Source organism: Nesoenas mayeri (assembly GCF_963082525.1).
Source record: "Nesoenas mayeri genome assembly, chromosome: Z".
NCBI lineage: Eukaryota > Metazoa > Chordata > Aves > Columbiformes > Columbidae > Nesoenas > Nesoenas mayeri.
This window is the reverse complement of record NC_137542.1, coordinates 55,066,569-55,083,217: the sequence shown is the minus strand read 5'-3', so window position 1 is coordinate 55,083,217 and position 16,649 is coordinate 55,066,569. Positions and strand designations below refer to the sequence as shown.

Genomic DNA, 16,649 nt, shown 5'->3' with positions numbered 1-16,649 from the left:
AAATAATTCAATTTTAAGAAACAAATGGTGATCTCTTCACAGATGTTTCTTCTATATAACCATCATGTCAGACTGGATTTTATTTAAAATCACCATAAAACCTGTATAAGAATCCAACCCGTGAAGAACTGAAGTATCAACACACCTTTAAAATACACACCAATATGCATAATTAAACTTACCCTGGGACTAGGAGAACGTATTTTTTTCCATTGCAGCTTCCTTATTCCAGTAGCAAACGTGGTCTATGCCTCTGTGCTTTTTCAGTCCACTCTGCCCAGTCAAATGCAGGAAAAGCCAAACACCATTTGTTCCATTCTAAATAAACTGAACCAGGCAGCAGTAAGCACTGATGCTACGCAAAGATCTTCAAACTCTCTACAAAACATACATGATACTGAGCAATAGTCAAAAATACAGAAAGAAGCAACACCTTTTTAATTAATTCCTCAACAAAAATATAATTGAGCTAAAATAAACTTCAGCTGGGTCTTAGAAGCTCTATTAAAGAAAGCAGGAAAAAAAGACAATAAAACAAGAGAAGGGCAGAAATACAGATGGAACAAGATAATAATTAAAAGATAAAAACCCCCAATGTCACAGAGTCAGAGAAGGGCACTTCCAGCCTTCTGGTTTAAGTAATTGCATTTCAAAACATACAGAGGTCTATTTTAACAGATTCTTCCTTATGCCTGTGTGCCTGAAAAATGCCCAGATTCCCGTTTAAAGAAAAATTTATGAGTCACATTCAGGGACCTCTCTTTAATTTAACCCCATCAATTAGTGACCTTGGAATAGATAAGCAGAGACCTATAAATTCAAATAACAACAGAGGTCTGTGTCAGTTCTGTGGTAGGCTTACACTACTTTGCTACAGATATTATTAACATGCACATAAAGTTCACAGGAAAAGTATCACTACAGACTAAAAAAAAAATCCCAAACTTCTTTGATTTGAGAATTACGTATTATAAAATGAAGATAACAATGCCAACTGGATGACAAGGACAAGTGTGAATGTGTGTCTTTGAGACAGAATAAAGAACAGAAAGGAAAAATGTGGCTTCAAATTACCATTAGTCAAGAGCCATGTCAATGGCATAAGAGTTCTTTTTAAACAGTCTATTTCTGGTGTCTTTTGTAGACAAAAATGACTGCTGTTTGTGTAAAAATCAAGTCACATTCCCAGGTACAACAGCGCAAGTATAAATATGCTTCAAATCAAGAGTGAAATCAGAGTAGAAAAAGAAAAGTTTGTTCAACCAAACAATCTAGGAAATTACAATTTCTAATACAAAACTAGAAACTGTATGTTTTGTCTGAAAAGTAATGATTTTCAGACTGTTTACAAAATATCACACAGCCTGGCAGGTTTTTCTACCCTATAAATCTCAGAAAGAACAACTGTGGAGCTTACAATCTTGTTAAAAGAGAAAAGTAGGAAATAAATGTATTACACAAGAATGCTTGGAAACTTATGGGTGGTCAGTCCAGTTAAGATAGTGAAAGAAAGATTCAGGTTGGGTTTACATTAAACACATGCACACAAGAGCTGGCACACTAACACTGTTTAGAGCTGTGATTCCTCACGATATTTTTATTTGAGATAAAGCATTATGCATAACCTCTGCTTATAAGAGGCCTTTCAGCTCACGGTATACAAGCAAAACAAAAATCTAGTGGCTAAAATTATAATTTAGAAATATCACCCTCCAAAATTTTTGCCCCAATTTTGCAATAAGTTATCAGGTATATGAATACGTATACGAATTTAATGCATAAAATTAGGACAATTATGCACTTTATGCAAGAAGTCAAAAGATCACAGTAGCTCCTTATAATTCTATAATCTCCTAAAAAAATATTTTATATTGGATGTTAATTTATATGAAAAACTCTATGAAGTATTTAAGATACAAACTCAAATACTTAATGTAATATCTCATGGAAAAGCAACTCCAAGGCTAAAACAACCTGTGAAGAACTGATAATGCAAATATTTTTGGGTCAGGTAATTATAATACATTACTGGGGTTGGAGGGTGGAAGGAGGCAAAGGAAGAGAGTACAAAAGCATGCAAGAAATCAGTATAATTTTACTAAAACACTGAAGAACAAACTGAATTAAACCAACAAAGAAATCAAGTGGAAAAAAAAAAGCCAAACAAACAAAAAAAGCCCCAAACCATAAAATCAAGATTTAATTAAATTGTTTATTTCAGGGACCATAAATGTGTTTGAAAAGAGATACCAACAAATCAAAATACAGACATCCTTAATGAGTACTTTGGAATGGAGACCTACCTAAAAGAAAGAGTTGAAAGAAATATCCTAAAAGTATTTAGTAACTAGAAATAGACTGTCCAGTGGAAGGAAAAAAGAATCATTTGACATTTGTCAGGAAAAAAAGAAAAAAAAACCAGCATGAGCAGTTTGTGTATTACCCTCATTAACTTCAACAGCATTCGGATCATAAACAGCTAATCCAATTTAAGACTAAAATACAATCAGTAAGAGAGGGACAAAGGGAAGACGAGCATGCGGCAGACAGACAGGTAAAATTACAGAGATCAGCAACAATTTTACGTCTTGAGGAAAGGGTACGGTTTGCCTCAGCACTCAGCACCACAACCCTTCATCGGCCATCTCCTCAGCCAGTAAGAAATAAAAACGTGCTGTCATCTTCACCGCAAAAACGGAACCAAGAGCGTGAGGGAGCCTGTTAGGCAAATGACACGCCTGGCTCTCGGTGCAGCACTGCCGTGCCTTATGTTAGGACCTGACAGGACGTACAGGCATATAGATATATATATATAAATCAGGAATCAGGCTGGCACCAGTTAGACCGGTACGACAGTCTTGCTCCGCGGCAGCTTCTCCTCAGTAACACCCACTGCGCTGCGAACGCCCCGGGCTCCCCTCACCAACCCACCCCGCCGCCCCAACCCCGCGGCCCGGGCAGGGCGGGCGGCTTCCCGCCCCCGCGGGGCGAGGGGGCTCCAGCCCGCCGCCGCCTGCGCCTTGCCCGCCCGCTGCCCCCCGCGCCCACCTGCAGCGCGGCCGCCGCCGGTCGGCCCCTCGGCACCATGAGGCGAAGCGAGGGGAGGCGAGCCGCCCGGCCCCAGCGGCGCGGCGCGGCTGGCGCGGGAGGAGTGCGCGGAGCATGCTGGGGCGGCGGCGCCGCTCTCCGCCCCCCGCGCCGCTGCCGCGCTGGGGTGAGGGGAGCGGGGCTGGGGGCTGCGGGGAAAATTTGTCTAGAAATATTAATAACAGGGTTTGGGTGTTCGCAACATCATTAAACGAAGTGCTGGAAGAGAAACCAACGGTAAAAGGCTAGTATTTTATCACTAAGGATACCGTGGACCTCGGAGTGACAGTCCACACACGAGAAAGGGCTGAAGATGCTTCAAATAAGTATTTATTTACTACAAAACAGTAGAAAGCGTTTGAAAAACTTTTTATTCAATTATCGGACTATTTGGTGTAAGCTTCTGAACAAGAGCACATTTTCACAGTTGAAACTGCTCATCCCTACCCCAGCCGCTTGAGCAAGTTTCTCGCACAACCCCCTGTATGATTAAACAATTCAAACAGACATCCATACATTAAAAGCAGCACTGTCATGTCAGCCCTGATGAACTTATACAGCTGTGCTCCATTATTTCACCTGTTCTTTTTGGCTATCTCTAAAATACAATCACAGCGTGCAACCGGTGGACTTTGCTGGTCAGAGGTCACTCCTCTGCCCTCAGCCTCCACCCCGCGGTTCCTCTGGCACCTCAACGCCTCCCCAGACGTGGCTGGCACAGCTGCTATGAAGATACATAATGCAGGTCTCCATGTTCTCTGAGGCTTCACTTCCCAGAGGCTGCAAGCAAAGATTCAATATCCTGAATTACTTTGGAAGTTTTTTCCAAAGCCTCTAAGACGCACCCTTCACCAATCTCTTCCAGCTTGCTTCCATTTTCCGTTTTTCTTACAGTAATACCAGACGGATTGGTTTTCGCAGCAGATGTCCTTTCCAGAACATTGCTATGATCCAATAAAACTAGTGTTATTTGGTTAAGAAAAAATATCAAACTCTTCCTCCTAATGAGAAAAATGCTTTTCCATATTTGTATTCATCATTCTGCACGGCAATTACATAAAGCTAAAAACCAGAAGAGCACATTACTTAAAATGTCTACCATTTATAAAAAATGTCTTTAAATAAGACTCCAATTTATCCAAAAGTTATTTTAAGAAATAACCTACCTATCTGATGTCACACTGCACAGTTTAACAGCATGCACTTCACATACTAATAAAATTGCACACTGGCTTAAAGACAATTACAGAGCGGCTTTAAGCACGTGCGGCACAGTACGCTTTTTTTAGCTGGCTGAACACAATGGAACAATACTGAAGTAGCTGATAAACAGAAAAGTATTGTACTGCAACAACAAGCCTAAAGGTATTGTCCCTCTTTCAAGAACAGATGAGTGTTAGCAAAACTAATGCAATACCCATTAAAGGGATTCATTTTTTGTGATTTTTTAATTTTAGTTTTGTACTGTGCCACTGTTTTTGTTTGTGGAGCTGTGATGCAGAAGTTGGACAATATAAATGACAAAACAAGAATGATAACCAAAAATGGCTTAATAAGTTAATTTTAAGAAGACAGTAAAAAAATGTGTGAACTGGATAGAAAGCCTTTGATGATGTAAAATGCAGATTTGAATACGCGGATGAACAACAGAATATACAAGTGAAAAAATATATACAACTTTCAAAAAGATACAGTTAAATCTCTGTATTTTTTCGAGCTCAGCTTCAGCAGACCTGTCCAAGAAAACAAATATTATTAAGCAAATTAGTATCATAAAATATATTTTCTACTTGAGATTTTAATTTTGCAGGTTCCAGCAATACCAAAAATTAGATGAGCAAAATCCAAGTGAAAACAATGCTCTATTTTTGTCTTTCATACCACTAGTGAATAGTTGCCGTTTGTCCATCATTTGTGTTTCCAAAAATCAGGGCTCTGCTCTAAGAATAGTCTCTTAGCTCTAGGTGTGTATAAATATAGATAGAATTTTCGTTTCATCAGCTAATGAATCTGCTATAATTTGAATAACGAGTGCAATCGATTTCAATTAACACATTTTTAGTACCCGAATATGTTTGTATGTGATGTCACCAGACCTTTGGTCAGTAGCATGTATTAAAAAGGACAAATATGTTAACACGAGATACAAGTGTTGTTCAGCAGTTAAAAGTACTATTATGAACAGCTTGTTGTTCTGTTAAAAGGTGCCTTTCTTAGTCTGGTTGCTATTTTTCACCTTAAAAGATACTACCTATCTAACATTAATCTTCCCTTGGCAAAGTCACCACATTTCTGATATTTAAGTAAGGCAGGCAGAAGTGCAATGAAACAAGCTTCACTCAGAATTCAACTTACCTAACATTTTAAACACTAAAAGAAAATATGGAACCATAGAAAACAAATAGACATAAAATTTTCTTTTTTGACCCTTAGAAAAAGCAGTCTATAAAATTCAGTTTATAGTCTTTTTGAGATTCATTTTCAACATTATTCGTAGTCAATTATTTAGCATAAAGATGAATACCAATATTCTTCTGTTACAGAGTTTGCAGTATATTCAGGAATCTCCTTCATTTCATTCAAACTTCTGCACCATTCTATTGCTGTTTTGATATACCTATGTGAACATGAAAATTCACAAAAAGTAGTTATTTATATGAGAAATACACCCTATAAATTCAAGGAAAAAAAAAAAAAAGGCATTAAGCAATACACCTGGATCTGAAAGAAAAAGGCATGATACAAAATCTAACTTTTTCTCTAGGTTTCCTTGCCATTATTGGATTCCCACGTTTTGACCAGAATCTCCTTCGTATTTAAATCAATGTAATTATGGAAAATCATAACCAAACTGTACGATTTGTAATGCACAGTGTGCAAATGTCTATTTTTATTTGTGAATATCTGTATGCTAAAATGCAGCCGAGTAAGCTTCTAACAATTCCCATGATGGTCTAATTAGAGCAAGCAAATTAGAGAAAGCACTCTGCAGGCAGAGGTCAATATCTGTAATGAAGCATAAACTGGATCAAGTGCTATTCAGTTCTACGTACCAGGTCTGTAAAGGACAAAGATTGTTTTCCTTATACATTGATGTAAGTGCCAAGCTGTACCTCCAGTTTTTTTAAGACATTACTGTAACAATTATAATGGAATGACTGCATGCAGTGGTCCTGAGTCACATAGGTCTCAAATCTTTGCCAGATGTAACATGGAGTTTAACTGTTTGGTTCCTCCCCCTCGCCCTGTATTTTCAGTAAATACCACTTCTTCATACAAAAGGATTTGTACAGAATTGTTTTATATTTAACTTTATATTGTTTACATTACTTATACCTTTCATAGATTCCAGGATCACTTATTTGTATTAGCTGCTGTAACCCATCAGGAGTAGTTAACTTACACCAGCCTACATCTTCATTTACCTTAGAGGAAAAAAAAAAAATTCTGCTGCAGTTTGAAGAAAGAAAAGCGACTATAATATGGCAGTTTAAGAATTAAGTATCTATTAACATTCCACTTTAAGCACTTAGAAATTGGGGTTTTGGTAAGTATAGAATTTGGTATAGTCTGCTATGACAAATGCAGGTAAAAAAAAAAAAGCATACCTAAGCTGGCCCCAACAGTCATTCTATGCTACTGAAGAATAAATTATTTCTAAAAGTGTGTAGAAATGCTTCCAAACCTGTAGAATTTTCAGTTCTTCCTCCTTTTATCATACGTGAGTATACAGATTTAACCTAGCTCACATCAGGAAGTTATAGCATGTCTTTTAAGACATTGATTATGATATTTACATTATTTATAATAAATATATCTTCAGATACTTTAACATCCTTTTTGTGTCTTGTCACCTTAGGGTAATAAGTAAAGACACAGAAGCCAAAAGTCTCAGCAGCCAACCTGGAATTCCATGTTCACATAATTTTCTCTGTAGTGTCATTTTACAAAAATCAACATAATATTTTTATTTCTATATTAGGTAGATTTTAAAATGTGTATGGAATAACATGTGCAAGGTTACTTTTCTGAGTGATTTTTTGCTATCCATTTGCTCACTTATAGAAAATTTGAAACAAAACCAAACACTTACTTCTTTGATCAACATGAGCAACTTCTTAAAAGTATAAAGTTTCATCTCCCTCTTTGAGCATCAGTTACGTACTAAAATGTTTTTCCCCCTCTTTTCTGGCTAAAATACTGGCAATACATTAATGGTGGTGCTTGCTGATAGCTCCTATTTTCATTTAGACTACTCTACAAGCGCAAGAGTAAGCCACAGCAGTTTGCTGCTGTGAGTTATCAATCTCTCAAAGGCTTCAGTTTGTATTTTACAGGCATCAAAACTTCTGTTTCATTTCCACATTAGCTTCCTAGTAACAGTTTTTTATGAAGGGTGTTAAGAATAGTCCTCCCTCTAACTCATGAGCTACCTGGATCTTATTACAGGAAGAGCTGAAATCCCAGACCATATTCAAGGTCATCCCGTCCCAAAAAGCAGCATAGACTTTATGATCTGAGTACACAACAAGTCTTCCTATGCTGGGAATAACATTTTCGTACAGCAAAATGGGCAACATTTCTCGTCCATCTGTCTCAGGTACCTAGAACCAAACAAATACATTAAAAACTTGAGGAAATCTTACTTTCATCAATACAGCTCTTTGTATCACTCCCAGATTTTGAATTCACTTGTTTTTGCAGACCACAGCACCTTTCTTTATCAACCAATTGCTTTCTGCTTCACAAATATATATCTTTACACTGCATGCATTCAGGTCCCAAATGTATACATTTTGATCTTTGAGAATACACTCACCATTCTTCCCTATATTTTAGGCTCTATTCCCTATAGCAAATATAATCATCCTTAAAACACTGAAAGATTTATAAATCTCCAGCTACATACCATTTTGCGGCAGCAGAGATAATAGTTATGAGTTAATGATAGTTTAGTCTTGTAGCAATACTGAAGTATTCTGAGGAGAAAAACAAAAAAACAAACTATTAAGCATTTTGTACTTCCTATGTCTTCTGAACAGTTGTGACCTTTGTTCTGTAAGTTTATAGATGTCCTCAGTGTTAATACAAATTCCTCCAAATTATACTTAATGTCATAAGTATTATGTGTAATTTTAACTACTGTCCTTTCAAAGTTGGAGGAATTAATGTAATGAAGAGAAAGCTACCTGGTTGCCTGAGTAATAATGGAGGATATAGAGTATGGACTTCCTGGTACATCAGGAGGTAGGCTGTTTACCGAATACATCTTTTCTTCTCTCTGCAGTAAAGAGCAGAAAGAAGATGAGTTAGTTACAGGTACTGTAGCATGAAAACAGCATTAAGAGCTTGCAAGATACAAAATTTCTGACATCTCAGAAAGCAACTATAATCACATTTAAATTTGTCCCAGAACACAGGTAAACAGCTTGAAAAGAAAAAAAAAAAAGATCTGTTGCATCCTTTAAGCCTACTTCTGTGGGAAGAAACATTCAAGGTTTCTACTCCCTCACTAGGAACCAACAGGTTCTCTGAACAGAGACTGTAGTTTGTTACTGAGTAACTATGTTTGGCTACAAGTTAAAGGCTAGGTTCAACGGGTACAAACTCGACCCTTAATTTTTCTTTAAAAAATACAAAGCAATGCATAGGCACTTGCAAGGATCTGTACTCTGGGAAACTTAACAACAGACAGAGGGGAAAAAACATTTTTCTAGCACTGAACAGCTGGTCTGTGGCAAAGCCAGAACAGAATCTGCATTTTCTAGGTTCTGTCTCCATACAGTAAAAAACAATACAGGGCTCTTAGAAAAGATGGACCGAAAACAGCTTGTGTTGTGATTTCAAACTGGGTCCATCTTTTTTAAACATCCTGTACAATGCCAAGTACATAAAGATTCAACAAATATGTTTAAACACTAAACTTCTAAATTAGTGAGAAATGGTTATTGTGGAATCTTACTTGAGCTTGTGAAAAAAGTGTTACAATGAACAAGATTGTTCTTCTTATGTCTTATAATTTACAAAAATACATTCTGAAACAAAAGGAATAATCTCATTTTTGTATGACTGATTGCTTGATTCAATTATTATAGAAATTATCTATGTAGGGACTTGACTGTACACTGCATAGCCAAATGTCTTAAAACTAAGAAGACTGCTAACTTGAAGGAATTTGGAACATATTTTAAAATAGTTTAATACCTTTTTTGTTCTTTTTTGGATGACATAATGTATGAAATAGTTTCCCAAAAATGCTCCCTCGGACTTGAAAAATGAGTCATCACCAGGATAAATTTCTACGACGTTTGTCCTACCATGGATAAATCTGAGAGAAAGAATAAGATTTTTAACAAGTATTTAAAATGCTGTGTCACTAGACAAGCAAAACAGGCTAGCATACTTGAAGAAAGCACCAAGCAGAAACAAATTTTCAACACAGCTCTCACATGAAAAGCTGCTACTTTTTCACAAAAAGCAGAGCATACCAATTACCTCTTTTAACACCAAAGATTCACATTACCAGGCTTTCTCTAATCTGCTTGCTCTAATTAGACAGTCATTCTCTGCATGTGTGCAGGGTTTTTTAAACCATATGGATGAAGTGATTTGCCAGGAAAATCTACACTTCAGCTGTTTGCAACATGCAAATTACATAGGTCACCAAGACAAATGTTTCTAAAGCACGACATCTTCAGCATCGAAAGGAGCAATTTGCAATAAAAAAAGCACTGTAATTGTCAGCGAAGTCTGTGTGAGCTCCAGCTGTCCATGAAACCTTTAAGAAATCAGATAATCAGATCACTTATTTAAAAGCCTTAAATATGAGTTCAGATTGTTTATTTCAGACATACCCACTTTCAGACCTGGAAATATTCTGTACTAGCAAATATGAGCTCCAATGAAGAAACAACTGAAATGAACACGCTCTTAGATGAAGATTCTGTACAATTTCTCTAAGAGTGAGAAAGGGATAAAGTAAGACATTTCATCTTAAAGCTTAATTCCCATAAAAATGAAGTCTTCCAAAGATGAAATGCATGATCTCCTACATACCTATAAAAAACACCCTGGCACCATACAATTTGAATTAGCTGAGAGCATGAATATTGTTCAGCATCTTGATTCTGAAAGAAGTCACAGAACATCCACCTGTACAAAATACAATGAAAGCTTCAGTAAGTGCAAAGGTCAGGGGTTTTTTTTAGGGGGTGGGTGTGTGTGTATGGGTGTGTGTGGGTGGGTGGGTAATCATCTCTGTATCAAAACCAAATGCATGTACAAGTATTCAAAGGAAAAGAGGCCACATATTTCAGAGTCCTTCGATGCCTTAGTTATCCACACCAGTTACCAAATTAGTTTTCTCAAACCTGCAAAACTTATTATTAGGAGTAGTAGTGGTAGTAGTAGTAGTGCTGACAGAGAATGTATGCCACAGGCTGGCCTCAGAAATATTATCTCAAAAATGAAAAACCCAAACCAACTAAAAACTTGTGTTCTTTTTTCAGTATTGTCTTTTTCACTTGTATATTTATAAAGCATGACAGAAAATAAAATTTATTTTTCTCTGGACTAGTTATTATATATTAATTAAAACAGGATACAGAATGCTGGTTTCACAAATTTCAAGTTTCAAGAAGATCCTTAAAAAAAAAAAAGAATACGGTAGTAATTTTAAAATTTTTTTTATAGCTAGAATTTGGTTATTTTAACAGAGATTGAAGTTCCACACTGCAGAACTGTAAAATATATGTTACCAACAATGAAGTAAACAGCTTAAATTACCTGTGTAAATGTGGGGCTCTGCAGCTGAGTGGCAAAGCTGTAGGTAAATGAGAAACTGTTTCATGTGTTTTGGGGTAAATTAAAACATCACCTTCCATAGATGTATGGCTGTTTTCCTCACGTGTCTTCATTACATTTTCAACAGTTTGTAAGTTATAGCACATTAGTGCCAATGACAATGGGTATTTCCATTCTTCTGGATAGAAAGAAACAGACCAACACTGTGTAACCCATGTGTACTCAGAAGAACAATTTGTGTAGAACAAAGGGACTCCATCTCTGTCTTCGTAGTCCTTTGGTTTGGTTGGTTCTCTGTACTTATCTTCAGGACAACCCTGTTCATTCTTCTTATTCTCTATTCTTGTTTGTTTCAATGACATCTCTGCAACAGAATTTTTACTTAATTTTCCATATTGATATCCGGTTTGATAGTTGCTGTTCTTTTGAGAGGAAGACTGGCTGACTTTGCATAAGAACTTCACTGTAAATTCTTGCTGCAACTTTGACAGGTAAAGGTGAGCATAACCATCTACTGATGAGATCTTCACACTGCCATTCTCTATACATCTTGTCAGATCAACCGAAGCAGGGTCAGGCCATCTAATTTCTAAGATATCACTGAAAATAATCTAATATAAGAAAAATAATTGGAATGTGCAGCAAGATAAAAATGACCAGCTTCCCAGAAATTACAGTGGAGTATTTACACTTGGCTGTGGTTTAACCCGAGTCAGGAATCAAAACCACGATAGCTTCTCGCTCACTTGCCCCCATCCCCAAGTAGGGGAGAGAACTGAAAGGGCAGGGAGAAATTTTGCGGATTGAGATAAAAATGGTTTAATAACAAAATAATAGTAATATACTGCTACTAATATCCATAAAATTTTTTTTGAAAAGTGATCCTCAATGCAATTATTCACAAACTCCATCTGTCCTGAGCAGCCAATCCCAGGGAGAGAGCAACAAAGGCCAAAAAGGCTGAAAGGCCCGAAGGCCAACAGCAGAATGAAAGAATGGCAAAAGGCCTGACTAAAGGAACTCCTGAACAGAACTCAACTGGAACAGAGCTGAACTGGAACAGTTCGCACCAGCCGGAAAATCTGACTCTCCTTGAATACAGAACATGATGCTAATGGTATGGAATGCTTTCACTGATTGGCCTGGCTGTCAGTCAACATCTGTCCCATCTATGCCCACCCTTCCTTGCTGCCTTACACCTGTGGGCCGAGCGCCCAGAAGGACCTTGGTCTCCCAGACAGCAGCTAAGATGTCAGTAAGTTCTTATGTTCTCTTCATTCCAACTCAAAACCACTGGAAAGTTACTTGAAGAAAAACATTAATTCTATCCCTGGGTGCTATCTAATTATTCTCAAACTAAATCTAAATGACCATGCTAACTATGAGAAAGAAAAGTTTCAAAATGCATGAAGAAAATTAACTGAATTTCAGTTAAACCACCACAATGTAAACTAATTCAATCCTTCTGCAAGGTGATGCATGGCAAGAAACTTTATTCTGTATTTGTTTGCATACTTGAACTCAAAAGGAAGCAAAATATCTAACCTTCATGTCTGCTTCCTCCTGTTCTAACAGAGTTCCATCCAGGAATATTGTTTTCATTTAATACCCATTCATAAACTAGCAAGGTACATGGCCAACTGAGCAGGCACAACTGTCCACAGACAACAGATAGTTTGTTTCCAACTGCTTCTTAAGAGACACTGAAGAGAAAGCCTAAATTACGTTGACTATATCTGTTTTCAATAGACTTCATGGAAAGCCCACATTAAACATTTTGTATGTTATAATCCCCATGTGCTCTGAAATCTTCTTTTTATTATAAGATTAAAATAAGCCTGCAAATACCATGAAAAATGCACTTACGTGTTCTTACCAAAACAGAAATTTGTTGAAAATATTTTGCAGCTAGATGGGTAAAATTACTTAATCCTGTACCATGAAAGATCAAATTACACAGCTACGCTACGATCTGAATAAAAAGTATTTGTAAAGAAGAATTTAGAGCTTTAAAATACAACATTTGGAAAGTCTCAAAAGAATAGCCGTATCTTACTGCAGTGATAATCAAGTACGGATTGCTGCTTCAATTGGCACTTTTTTTAAAACAAACAAAACCATTTTCACAGCATATGCTCTTGTGCTACCCCCTCTACAAAAATGAAGCAGATCATTCCCAACAAAGTACTTCAAATAACCACTGCATCTACCTCAAACCCCAGGTTAAGGCTTTTCCAAAACGGAAGGTAAAGTTATAGTTTAGAAAACGCATTAATCATCTCCTGAAACTAGAAAAATTCTGTCAAGCTAGAGATTGCCTTTCTAGCCATCTGCAGAAGTTCTGCCCTAAAATAAGGTATTTTTGTTTGTATTGTTCTTATACCTGATCACCATACAGCAAATATCCTTAGTTTGCTTTTGATTGAAGACTCTACGTAAAGCACTGGATCCCAAATAAACACAAAATACAAACCCTCTCAGTGTGTGAAAGAAACTTACCAAATGAGTATTCATACTCCCTATAATTTATTTTATCTCAATTTAATTAGCTTTGTCTCATCTGACTGACCTTTAGTCAGGTATGTTTCAAGTCTGATCATACTTTGGCCCAGCACAGGAAAACCCTGGAAGTCTAATAAAAATGAGACATGGCAGCACTAGTGTATTAGTAAGGTGGGAAAGTCTACTGAAGCTATTTGGGCCATTAAAGAGGAAAATTTACCATAAAGAATTGCAAAAGGACCCTAAACAAAAAAATCAAGTGATTAGACAATAAAGCTGCAGATAAAAATTTAGTGGAGACAAACATAATGTCACCTAAATGGGGAAAAGCAATCCTAACTTTACATATAAAATTATGGTTTCTGAGCTGGTTACCATCACCCAGGAATAAAATCTCAGTGTTAGGACTGACAGTTCTATGAAAATGTACTACGTATTCAGGAGCAGATTTAGCAGTGTATCAAATGTTTGCAAATTATATGAAAGAAACAAGAACAGAAGATACAACCATAGTGCTGAAAATATTAATGGCTGATGTTCGTTTTGAATACTATTTGCAGTTCTGACAGGACCCAACACTGACAAGATGCGCCTCATCAAGCTGTCTAGACATGCGGATGCTTAGTGTGGCCCAAGCAGAGGCTAACCAAATTGTGGTACCAGGCTGTTCTGAATTCAAGCATAAGCAAAGTAGTGCAGTATTAAGTGTAGAAGTGGTTTTGTACCCAGTGGCCTAGTGAAAGTATTGTCACTGCGAGCAACAGGCCACAGGCCTCAGCCTAACTGTGCCTTACAGGAACTGAGCGAGGCCCAGGCTGGCCTGTCAGGCTCATCATCAGCTTGCTACCAGAACATGCTCAGTGAACTGGGGCTTGATAACTGTTATCGCATTATAATGGATTGCTGAAGTGTAGGAAATAGCAAAGGCCTTGAAAATTTGGGCACTGGTTGAAAATTGAGGCCACAGAACAATAAACTTGTCAGTAATAGAACCAGTTTTACAAAATGTTCCTGAAAGGATGAATCAGTTTTGTAAACTGTCCCTGAAAGGATGTTCAAGCATATCGTGTTCGAGTATACTCTTACCTTAACAACCTAGCTTTATCTTAGCCTAAATACGCATAGAGTGAGGAGAAGTACATGCAGTATCTGCGGAGGTTGAGCAAGTCAGCAGTTATCTAGCTATAGAAGTAGTACGCCTGTGCAGTACCCAAAGGTGAAAGGGACAGAAGTGATGAAGACTACTTACCTCATCCTGAAGACCCCCTGAAAGACCACCAGAGGACACTGCACATGATCAAAATAGTTCCAAGATGTTGCAATTGATGTTGCAATCAATGTTGAGTAATTGTTACATATCTTAATGAATATATGAATATGTATGTGAATGGACTGTATAAATACTGTGTAACTTAACCTGACCAGGGAAGCCAGCTTTGAGTGCGAACCCCTGGTTTCCCAGCGCTGAAATAAAGCACCGCATATAACTACGCCCGTGGTTATGTGTCCTGATTGCTAACAAACTGATAGTAAATTACTGAAGAAGTACTATCTGAAGAGCTACAAGGAGACTGCTTTTGCTTCCCTAAAATCCTGAAGCTGGTAGTCACAGTGGAAGCTGGAAGTTAGAAACTGTCTAGAAACCCAGCCATGTTCCTGAAGAACAAGAGGCTGGCCTGGGGGAGGGTCACCCGCTAGTGCTGCCAACAGAGCATCAGCTCTGTGCCGCTGTGCCTTGCACAGGATGTACAGCGCGACTGTGGAGGCCTGACTGCTGTTAAGTATGTCATGATAAGGAACGACAGTGTTTTCAGCAACTAAACGTTAGCGTGAAGTGTGGTACTCGTGACGTGCCAGTCTAAAAGTTTTAAAGCCTCTGTGATTTATCTGTTGTCTTGAGACTCCCACCACACTCGCATGCATTCAGTGGGAACACAAGAGGGAAGCTGCTGAGGAGCAAAGCTCTTAAACGGTAAATGGGGTCTCTGGATGGACCTTCAGTGTGACGTGGTGCAGCCATTCCCACAGTGTCACTGCCCAGTCCTCTCACGGGCCCCTGTAGCAGACTCACACTGGTACTTCAATGGGGAATTCTGAACCTGACACTGCCATATTTCACCGAGTCTTCCTTGAAAGGTTTCAAGTGCAGAAAAACGATACATAAAACAGCTCCTTGTATCTTATTACAGAATTCTAGGTTTTAGTCTTACTAAGAGTAAACTAACTCTTTAGTGTTTGGCTACAAAGGACATACATAAATAGAGTAACTGTAATTTAAAATGGCAGTATTCTAATCAAGTTGACAAATGCATTAGCCACATTGCACTCTATAGATCTTCACGGCCTATACTCACACACGTGCATGTAAAGTTATGTCAGACTACTAGGGAAGCTTATTTAATAAAGTATTACACGTGTAACTCTCACCTTTTTTCTTTCTGGAGGTATAACATGTGAAGGTAAGTATGGGCAAGAAGAAAACCTGTTTCGGAAATCCAGAGCTCGCAGAAGCTGTTCCTATAGAAATGCGATGAAGAGCAAAACAAATCAACACAGCCCTGAGTTTTTCCATGCAGTGGTAAAAGTTTAAGCTGATTTCATCGTCTTCTTTTCTGCAGCAGAGGCTAAGAAACCCCGCTCCGTTGCACAGAGCAACTACGATCCCGTTTCTGCGGTGGAACAGAGGGGTTCCCGCCCCCCGAGCGGCCGCCGCTTCCCTCCCGGGCGGCAGCCCCGCCACCCGGGCGGCTTCCAGGACAGAGGGCCCTCCTCTCCCTCCCCGCAGCGCCGACAGCCTGGCCACCCACCCTGTAGGCACTGACGGCGAAGGCGACCCGCTGGCGGGTGGTCTCGGCCGGTCGGAGGGGGTGGGCAGCGGCGGGGAGCGCCGCTTCGTACAGGTACTCGCAGCCGCACGGAGACAGCAGCAAGCGGGCCCCGCCGGCGTAGTGCACCTCCACCGAGTCGTCCCCGTACAGCACCATCAGGCTTTCCGCTGCCATCTCCCCGCAGAGCGCAGGCAGCTCCCACCGCTCCTGGCAGCGAGGCCGCCCCCTGAACTGCGCGGCTGCCGCCCCCGCAGGGCGGGAAGCCGGGGCGGGACGGACGCTGGGCTCCCTCCGTGCCGCCCCGCCTCCTTTGACCGGTGGATTAACCTTCTCTTCCTGCCAGCAGGGAGCGGGTTGGTAACGTGGTCTTATTTACAGACACATTTGTGAAACACGCTATTAAAAAGTATACAAATGATATAAAGCTAC

General features: G+C 38.8%; 1 protein-coding gene across 1 annotated transcript; it reads right to left on the bottom strand.

The window, feature by feature from the left end:
• Nucleotides 1-3,597: 3,597 nt before the first annotated feature.
• LOC308052068 (uncharacterized protein C5orf34) lies at nt 3,598-16,394 on the bottom strand (the record flags this gene model as incomplete). Its single annotated transcript, XM_080362831.1, has 12 exons — nt 3,598-4,047; nt 4,780-4,820; nt 5,612-5,704; nt 6,424-6,512; nt 7,521-7,691; nt 7,997-8,066; nt 8,277-8,368; nt 9,292-9,415; nt 10,144-10,239; nt 10,873-11,501; nt 15,820-15,909; nt 16,200-16,394. 12 exons carry the CDS (start codon nt 16,392-16,394, stop codon nt 3,854-3,856), a joined length of 1,884 nt encoding a protein of 627 aa, XP_080218957.1. The 3' UTR covers nt 3,598-3,853.
• Between the last annotated feature and the right edge of the window lie 255 nt (nt 16,395-16,649).